This window comes from Austrofundulus limnaeus, unplaced genomic scaffold (assembly GCF_001266775.1).
Source record: "Austrofundulus limnaeus strain Quisiro unplaced genomic scaffold, Austrofundulus_limnaeus-1.0 Scaffold107, whole genome shotgun sequence".
NCBI lineage: Eukaryota > Metazoa > Chordata > Actinopteri > Cyprinodontiformes > Rivulidae > Austrofundulus > Austrofundulus limnaeus.
In genome coordinates, this window is record NW_013952509.1 from 1,248,313 (window position 1) to 1,258,915 (window position 10,603).

At 38.6% G+C, this 10,603-nt stretch overlaps 1 protein-coding gene across 2 annotated transcripts in view; it reads left to right on the forward strand.

The window, feature by feature from the left end:
- Positions 1-10,603, forward strand: part of LOC106521336 (interleukin-1 receptor accessory protein-like 1) — a 362,538-nt gene that overhangs the window by 145,991 nt on the left and 205,944 nt on the right. For both annotated transcript variants that reach the window (XM_014013871.1, XM_014013872.1), the window contains exon 4: positions 9,306-9,492. In XM_014013871.1, coding sequence (XP_013869325.1) covers positions 9,306-9,492 — 187 coding nt within the window. The remainder of the gene's footprint in view (positions 1-9,305; positions 9,493-10,603) is intronic.

Here is a 10,603-nt window from a genome sequence, read left to right on the forward strand (position 1 = left end):
GTCAACGCTCTCTGGTTTCATTTAAAAGAGTCGATCATCAGATATTGTCCAAGATTAACCTTCAGGGTGGATATAGCCGCAGCAAGTACCTGTCGACATCATCATATACCCAGAATGCTTTGCATGTGAATAAAATGGCTCAGTCCGTGTAATATATTTTAAAAAATTAGTTTAAAAATTAAAAAAATTTCACAGCCTACTGTATTTTTACAGTCTTTTTACAGTCTATCAAAAAAAGTCTAACGTTACAACTAATCATGGATCCCTTTAAAAAACCTCAGGTAGAAAGGGCTGAGCCAATATTTATGGTTCTGTTCTTGTTTTTTAAGTTAAGCTAAGGATTACATGTGTGCAAGACAAAAAAACTGTAAATATAACTTTTCTGTGCATAATTAACTATATACTTCAACCGTATTAAATATTGGTGCTTTTTCTGATTTTGTAGGAATGAAAATGCACAATGCAGAGATACTATCCGTCTTTATCTAGTTTTTTTGTAACTTATATGTAGAAACGAGGTTGTAGACAGATGTAAATAGGTTTTCAGCACAAGACAAAGCTGTACCATCTGCAAGGGACAGTGAGGCTGCCTGTGAAATTGCGCTACAAGACATGTAAGAAAACAAGGTCAGGTGGGCAGGTGGAAGCAGGGAGGGGGACAAACCATCAGCAGAGACAATGAGTGAGCAGAGACAAATGATTTGTAACTGAGGACAAAGTCTCTTGTTCCAGCATGGCAGACAAGCGGTGTGTTTTTTTTCATGAGGGGCTAAGCAGGAGCAAATAAGTGCACAAGTCGGATTTCGGGAGCTGGGGTGCTTAATCATCCCGGGCTTGGTGTTGAAGCTGACAGGTGAGTTATGAGCTGGCTCCACAGGTAGGAGCCCCAGTCTTCCCACTGCTTGCTGTGACCTTCGCTCTGGCCATAAATAATGTAGGGACCATAAAAGACTGATTTAGGATAACTGGACTGGCTCTATCTTGGTCTGGGTAATCTTGGCTTTATGTGGGATGGAATGGCGGTGTGAGACCTCTGGTAGGTAAAAAAAATTGACAGTGGATCATGGTAGATATTGTGCATATGGTTTAATATTACATCTGCTTGTTGCTTTTTAGCAGCTAAACAGTCCAGCTTCAGTTCTCATTAAGGTCACATTCATCTGAAACTCCATTTTTAACTATTGGGAGGAATTAGTTTAGAAATTGCACTAAATACAATGCACATGAATCAGGTATGACCTGGAATTACCCCATATTATAGCTATACATTTACCCTACAGTGCACCTTAGTTTTGCTCTATAATTTTAAAGGGGGGTTATTATGTATTTTCCAGATGCATAGTTCAATTCCATACCACAATCAACTAACCGTTACCTTCAGTTGTTATGAAAATGCTGTATATGTCAAAAATAAAACTGACTTTGCATCATAGTTTATCAAAACACCTTGAAATTGGTCTTTGTCTGTTAAAGAGCCTCCTACCCTTTTCAACACGGCCCACTTCAGCACRTTTCAAACAATGTTTCTGGGGAGGGGTGCTCTGTGGGGCGAGAACTCAGCTGCAACCTGAACTCCAGGGAGGAGCTTTGGGTAAATAGGCAGTGCTTTGTACCAGCAGGTGTTTAGGCAGCTCCACATGGCTCTGTCTTTGTCTGGCTACCACAGGAGAGTCCAGGATTTCTCAAACATGTGKGAATGMGTCAWAGCAACACTCTGGGTATGTTTTTGATTAGTGAATGGTGTTTTTACATGATATAAAGCTCAAAAACATTRATTTTGCATAATACCCTCCTTTTAAGACAATTCCAGGACTGGGTCTTCCATTACTCTAAAATGGTGCCTTTATTTTTTCTGTAGGTGCTGTTGACCCATACAGGAAAAAGCCCATAATTTTTTTTGTTTTGTTTTACTAGATTAAAAGCAATTATTAAATCTTATTTTTAGATTTTGTTTTTCTCAATGTTGTTAAGAAATGCTTTGAACTTTCTAACCAAAAGAGCTACATTTTATTCCTGTTGCATACAATGCATGACATCTGTGAATATCAGTCTATTTTATTGCTTAAAGCAAACTCCTGGGTTGCTTTGGCTTCATGTTTTGGATCATTGTCCATCTGTATTATGAAACGCTGACCAATCAGTTTGGCATTTGACTGGATTCTACTAGTCTGGTTAAAACCAGACCCTTGTCCTTCACTTTGCTTCGAACAAGGGTCTGGACTTGATGCATAGAGAAGCGATTCTTGCAGGAGGTGTGGCCTCTGCTGAAGCATGTGTGTGTTGTCGTTGTGAAGGAGGCTAAGCTAAGAAGCTAACCGGAAATCACGTGAGCTGTAAACAACCCTATTGAGAGGAGAAATATACAGAGCCAAACGAGACGACTGTAAATGAGAGCTGCTGCTTTGTCAGACAAATTTAATTTAATGTGGAAGCCTTATCAACACAGACTGGCTTCATTCACTTCCTCCACTGCTGTATGCTAAAATAACTAGCAGACACTGTGCAGAAAATCGACGTCATTCAAAACTCCTCCTTCTGTTCTCTGATTGGTCCAGGTAAAATAAACTACAAGCAGACACTGCGCAGAAAATCGACGTTCTGTTCTCTGATTGGCCCGGCTAAAAATCTACCAGCAAAATCCTTTTCAATGGGAGAAGTCCCAGACGGAGCAGWGAAGGGAAACTAGAACTGAGCGGAGCTGCGTAGGAAGGCAAGGGCCAGGCTAGGATTGCGCACACAGTACAGTATGTCTCTGAACACCTCAGAATTAATCTGGATGCTTCTGTCCTGTGTCATATCATTAATAAACACTAGTGACCCAGTGCCATGGGCAGCTATATATCTAGGCTTTATGTCCATGTTAATTATATAACTATAACTTGAATATGTTTCAGTAAACGGGTAAAGTGTCCAAATAGATATGGACCTAGTTGTATTTCTCCAAACTAAAATTGTTTTAAAAATCCATCTACAACAGGTAGGATATTAATTGATTATAACCTTTCCACAGATCCCCACTTCTTTAGACCTGAATCATAGCTTTAGCCTAATGTTAGCGCACAGCAAAGGTCAGTGTGCTACACTAAATTCTGTAAAGATGAACAGCTGTAATGTGCTCRTTTTACTCCCTGTGAACACGTTGTTCTAAAGATACCTTTAGCCTTTTCATCCCCCACCATCTGCTTGTCTCGAGGACACTTCTCTAAGAACATCATAGTTACTTGAAAGTCAGCTGTAATAATTAATCAGCAATTATTTCATCATCCAGTTTCTATTAGGGAGGAGTTAGTTTAATTAAGAGAGTCATTAAGTTAGTTCATTAATTTCCCTACAGGTGCCCCATATTCTCTGGAGATTACCAAATCAATTCTGCAGCCTATTATTTAATATCTAATGTAAGAGTTGTCGAGTTAAAGGGCAGGTTTCCTTTAGTTTCATTTTCAGGTGGGATAAAATTATTTAGCAATCAGTAACAAAAAAATCATGAATTAATGTAGGAATGTGTTTACTTGTAAATTTAATTTGGACAAAATCTTGTGTTCAGATTTGAGGACGAAGAGCCAGTGGTGTTTTCCGCAGTCGACATTTTATCGCACAGCCTTTTTAACTCCTGACCATTGCACCTAGTTTCACTGAATTTGCTGCATGTTGCATCTCAAACCCTCTGCCTGCCCTCCAGCTGTGTCCCATAGCTGTCAGCCTGACACCTCTCTGGGATGATGTATGCAGGATGCCATCTATCATTGCCACAACATTGCATATCTGCTTTTCTTTGACACGTTGGACTGACACACTCACCCATTAACGCCATGGTGTCACCCAGCTTGTTAGCCCTSTAACTGTACAGAGTTTCACAAATGCTCAAGGTGTGGCATGTAATTAAACCTCTGGAGTGTGCTGCAGTAGGGTGATTTTCTGCTTATCGCCCACCGCTGAAGGCAAAAGGGGAACTATAACAATTTTGCTTGTGTGTGTGTGTGTGTGTGTGTGTGTGTGTGCGTGCGTGCGTGCGTGCGTGCGTGCGTGTGTGCGTGCGTGCGTGTGTGTGTGTTTTGTCTGTTAATAAAATAAATGACCCTATGGACCAATTTATATAAAACACCCAGAAAATAATTTTTGGATCTGTATTTGGATAACGTTTAGAACGATCCAATTCAAGGTGGCTACAAGCCTTAATGAACACAAAAATGGGTGTAAGTGAGTCGGTTTTACAGATAWTGAGCTAAAATGTGATGTGGTRGTAGCTGAGAGTCATCCCCAAACTGTATTTTGAGAGTTGACTGATTGTGCAAGATCTGTTTTTAAAGTTTTCACTCTAACTWCATAATATTTGATGTACATCTACAACAACTGATATATTTTTAAAGTAAAGTGAATTCAAGATAGCAGCCAGAATTAATCAGCCAACACAGAGAAAGATTTTAAAGGGGCAATATTATRTGTTTCTCAGGCATATATTTAAACACTATACCATAATAAAGTATCTATGTCACCTTTAGTTGGTATTAAAATGCTGTTTTTATGTTTAAATAGAAAATAAACTTATCTTCTCATCACTTCCTCTTCTAAACGCCTTGAAATTGGCCTCTGTCTCTTTAAGAACCACCTTCCGCTTCTGCCCCGCCCATTTCAGTGTGTGTGTGTGTGTGTGGGGGGGGGGGCGGTGTCTCGTGTGCGCTGTGATGCAGTTTACTTGGCATCTGAAAATACACTTCCTCAATGGTATTTTGATTCTGAAAAGAGCTTCACTGAGTGAGCAGTAGTGTTAAGAGCAGCAGACAGTTTGAGTTTCACTTTCACTTTGCTTTTTTACTGTCAAGAGCCTGCAGGCGTCATGGGTGGGGTGTGTGGGGTCGGGGGTGGTGCTCCGTGATGAGGAAGTTCGGCTTAAAGGCACATCCCAGGGGTGTTTCTGGTACCAAAAGGCGTTTCTGGTCCCCACCTGTTGTTTTGCTCCTCAGCATGGCTTCCTAAAAACACTGCAGGATTTCTCAAACATGCATGAATGAGTCAAAGCAAGGCTTTGGACATGTTTTTTTATGAGAGTATAACATTATAACATGATATACAACTCAAAAAAGTTGATTTTACATGATATTGCCCATTTAACTTAGTCAAATGTGCAACTGTTGAGCTGAAGTTTAATTCTGTAATATCAGAGATTCATTCTAAACATACTTTAAGCTTTACAGCATCTTGCAATGAAATATTTATATCGCACAGCATTGGTTTAACCTAAATTGTTCTAATTCTATCCCTTATCATAAGATAATGAAAACTGCCATGAGAAGCTGTGGGTGTTCTGCATTCATTTAAACACTTCTAGGGTTTATTTTGTTTTTGTTTGCTAGTTTGTTTTAAATTAGCTYGGACATTTCTGTTTACCTGCTGAGTGCACTGGCAGGAGATCACCTGACTCTGCAGCCTCAGAAAGCATTCTGATGGATATAAAATGTTGGAAAGACACCGTAGGACAAAATGTTGGCTCACACCATCAATCACTCAAGCGGAGCAGATGACACTTTTTTTTTCTCTCTTGCTCTCTCTCTCTCTCTCAGCTGATGAGTTTATCAGTGCAGCCCAGAATATATAACAGAAGAAAAAAAAAGAGTGCACCAGTGGGATCTCATTTGCACAGGTGTCCATCTGGTAGAAGTTGTCTGAGATAATCTTCACATCATGTCCCATTTGCATCATGAAAACAGCACGCTCATTGTAAGAGGAGCTGGCCGGTTAAAAGGACGGGGGATTTTAAAGCTGATACTGTAGCGAAGACCRGCGTGTGTTGTCCTAATCCACATGGCAGTTAATACGGCACAATTATGTTGGGATTTAACATGTTTGTAATTGTTTGTTGATTCAGCTCAATTTGTGTAACCAGCTTTAGTTTGAAAATTAGCAGCGAGATTTTCCTAAATACTGCCAATTTGTTTGGTCTTTAAAGCAGGAGGGATTTGCTGCAGTCGGGCCGGAGTGCTCGTCAGCTGTGACAGTCTTATTAGCCAGTTTGGGCAAAGAAAAGGTGCCTCTATCGAATCCATTGATCATTCAGAACCTTTTGCTTCTTATCTCCGCTGTCAAATAGCACAACTTTCCCAGCGAATCAATATGGAAATGGATTTTTATGTTCTGTTAAGAATTACTCAGGCAGCAGGTCTGATCCCAAACTTTATGCAGAGGAGATGTGATCAGGATCGTTACAAGCTTTTGCATAAACACAGGAGAATGCTCAGCCTGGATTGGTTTTATGTTAACGACAAGAGCCCTCAATAAAAGGGAAATACAGATAATAATTAAAGGCCTAGCCTTAAGGAAGGAACATAGCCCACCACTTTTCACGTGAGAGCTTTAAAAAGAAGTCATGCTGAGAAGAAACAAMGTTTGACAAACCTTTGAAAAGATGTGATACATAATGACATTGTGAGATCTTCTGCGATGTCAAAGACTGTACTGAGGGTGCCTCTTACTAACACACCAAGTTTTAGATCAAGATCTGTAAAATTGACTGATTTATCATCATTTTTTGTTTGTTTGTTGTGTCATTTCCATCTTCAATGGATAAATCCAATGATTACTTTTTATAGTTTCAGTGAAATGCACGTACTGGTTCTTCACACGTTTAGCTAAAACTCCAAACAAACACACACACACAATTAAAAACAGTGTTGCCTTTTGTCTTTGGCTGTGAGTGATAACAAATAATGAGTAGAACTCATTTGAGCTGTGTTTGCTGTATTTTAGTGTTTTCATCAAGGCTTGATATGTCAGAATTGACAAAGGATTTGACAAAGCTGATTGCAACGTTGTATAAAGACAGGAAGCTACACAGAAGTATTGATCACCAGTGAAAACAAAATTGCAGCAGAAATCAGAAGGTATGGAACAAGAGGCTGAGCCACAGCTCATTCTATATCTAGCTCTGAAAACAAAAAAACTTAAAAAAAAGATGAGCRAATGCTTCAGTCTAGGCACAGCGGTTTCTGTGACAGCTCAGACAATATGAAGAAAATTGCATAATTTAACCCAACCTATGGCCTCATTTGATGATGCCTCTTAAAGCCTGAGGCAGGATGACTTTCTGTTCCCAGGAAAGTGGCAGAGAAAGTATTTTTCAACATTATTGCAATCCCAAGCTCCCCGCCAAAATAATGAGAATGAAAAAAATAATCAGACTATGACCTAGCCAATGTTTTGCCTGACCTAAATTCAATAAAACACTGGTTGGATAATTTGAAATGATAAGTTGTGGATTGCACATGCAGAAGACATCAGTCCCAAGCCTCAGATACCTTCTACATGTATATGTGTGATCTATGGAAAGAGTGGAGCATCATGGGGTTAAAGTCAACCAGCTGCTGTTGTGCCTTTGAGCTGCTAATCGAAGCAGCCACAGAGTTGAAATGGTCACTGTGTGAGGCTAAACCAGAGTTATGGCTCAAGTAGAGTTTGGTAATAATACAAGCAACCAGCAATGGGSTTTAAGTATGAGGTGTCTTCTTTTATATAGTCTTTCCCTGGAAACTCATTGATGACTTGAAATATTGAAAAAAACAGGCAGATTTCCAGTTGCAGTCTCCCTGAATTTTCARTTTTCCTGTCAAAAATTTTAACACAACATTGCACAAATTTTACAAGATATTTTAGAGATTTCCCAGGGATGCTGTCAGTGTTGTATAAAGTACCACAAAGTGATACTTGAGTAAAAGTACAAGTATCTTACCAAAAAAAATTACTTTGGTAAAAGTTAAAGTCTCCTTTGGGAATATTACTTGAATAAAAGTCTTAAAGTATCTGTTATTTTTTATACTTTAAGTATTAAAAGTAAAATTATTGATTTAAAATGAGCAGTTAGATTTTCTGTAATGACATTTATTAGGAGGTGACCTCCCCAAAAAATGCAGAAATGACTGTTGTATTAAAATAATTAATAATGTTAAATTTAGGATGCAATGTTTAGCTGTTTCAGTTTATATACATATTTCAAGGCTGCCCAAAACTTTTCTCCAAAATAAAAATCTATCTGAGGGCTGTGGCCAAATGCTATAATATAATTCATGAAATACAAATACTCCTTAAGTAGTTATTTTTATTTTAATGGTTATGTCCTGGTGGAGTGTGACAGGATTTGTTTTTGTACAAACTGATACTGTATCAGAATTTTATATATTTATACTTCTCATTCAACCACAATTAAATTCACTCTATGTAGGAGGCACAATTTATATGGATAKAATKTATATTTTTCAATAACAAGCTGGAATGAAAACAAGCAAAAATTAAATAAAAGTAACAACTTTCTACTTCTTGCCTTTTTAAAAAATGAAAGGAGTATGGTACAGATAATTGTGTGAAAATGTAAGTAAAAGTAAAAAGTAGGCTGACAAATAATTACTCAAGTAAAGTACAGATATTGAAAAATTCTACTTAAGTACAGTAAGAAAATATTTTCTGGATGCTGTTCCCCAGCAGTCTATGAGATACTGCCTTTATATCATGGCATACTTGCGGCCATCTTGAAAGGAGCTTGATTTGACCCAAAAAATGAAATGGCTGAACCTCTGTATAAWTCTACCCAAGCRTGCAAATGAAACCTGGCTTCAAAAYAGTTAAATTCAGGGGAAGGAAAATAAAGAGCAGGTTTTTGTTTACTTTAAATAGGTCCTGTAAACCCCGCTACTGAGCAGTGATATTCTGTTTATTCCACTGAAAATGAATTGTAACCATTATCTTTGGAAACAGGCAAGCATGAAGTCTCCAGATGTTGCAAGTAATTTTGCATTTTACGCCGTCTCTTCCTTGCCTTATAAATTCCTGTCTTTATGTATATGACCTGAGCAGTTATGCTACATCAGTTGYAGCAAGTAATTTTCTGCTACTGTAGCTGACACTAAATCTGCCTAATGCATGAAAACAAAAGGCTTCATCAATCTTCAGGRGATGTTGATATTCAGGGCTGCTGCTCCACATTACCCACGAATGTCTAGTCTTTGAAATGTACACACACTACAAATGTATTTGTAAACAAAAAAAGTMATTTGTCTCGGGGCTGTAGTAGAAAGCACAAGAAAACATTGGATTAAAAATGATAGTTTTATGTGAGAATTAATTTAACTAAGGCCTAAATTATGAATTTTTACACACATTTTTACCCCCTTAGGATTTTTTTCAAACTCAGCAACGCATATAAATGAACAACTTTGATTTGATGTGAATCTCGTCGAGCGTTCCCTCGCATCTGAGAGGTAGAAACTTTTATTTTGATTCCACATTTATTTCCCTCACACGAATGTTAATTGTCGTTGCAGGAACTCCACTTACTGCATGAAGGTGTCCATGTCCCTCACGGTGGCAGAGAACGACACAGACCTCTGCTACAACTCCAAAATGAGGTTCTTCGAGAAGGCAGAGCTGAGCAAAAGCAAAGACATCACCTGCCCAAATATTGAGGATTATATCCAGCCCGGGGTGGAGCTGAAAATTGTGTGGTACAAGGTAAAACCGTTTTTTACGCATCATGTGGAAGAAAATCAGTCCCYGTCAGCTTCAAGTCAGGGCTGTGCTATGTTAGATGTGTGATAATGTCAGTTTTGATAAATCTACTCTGTTTGATTTAGCATTAAGGCTACTAGCATCTAAACCAGTGAGGGTTTAAATGATTGGCATGGCACCTAAAAGCAACTGATTGTAAACAATTTTACTGCGATAACAAGGTAATTTCAGTGTTTTGTGCCACTCTACTTTTCAGTTTTTAAAGKAAAATCTGAACACAAACCTCATAAACATATAGACTGGCTAAATTTTGTGGTCTTATCACAAYTTTAAACATATTGCCCCACTAATTGAGAGCTGAGACTCTGAGTGTRACTGACCCAATCAGAACCTCCGTGTCCAACAGGCCACTTTAACCAAGCTGCACTTAGCAGCTCACAGACAGATTCATCAAATGTTGCTCTGCTGCATTAGATGGCCAAATCACTTTGCTCACTCAAAGAAATCAAATTAAAGCAGCAGACAATGAATGTGGGCTTCTCACCCTCCATATATTGGCTCTCATTTTGCTGGTGGCTGATTAAATTCTAAGAGGCCAACCTCACAGTGCCCCAGATTCCTTTACCTCAGGTGGCCCAAGAATCTGAAAACTGTGAGAAACTACACTTACTCTCCTCTCACCATTTGCTTACCACTAACCAAACAGGAATTAGTTCATTATTATTATTATTATTATTAATATTTATAATAAACTATGAGATGTGGTCTTTTCTACTGTTTTCCATGGTTCTCATGCCTGTTGTAGTTCTCAGCTGAATTATTTGGGCTCTGCATTGGAATTAAACCAACAACCCAATCAGCTAATGCATGCTTAACTGATTTCTTCTGCTTGAGCTGCTCTRTTTATCCAACTGCAATGCATCTCACGTACACATGGAGAGCAAATTTCACAGATGATCTGTTATCGAAGCCAAACAGCAATATTCAAAGGTAATGGTTAGTCGCACACAGTTTTTGACAGAGGCTCTTAGTCATCTTTCTGTTGCACACACACACACACACACACACACACACACACACACACACACACACACACACACACACACACACACAC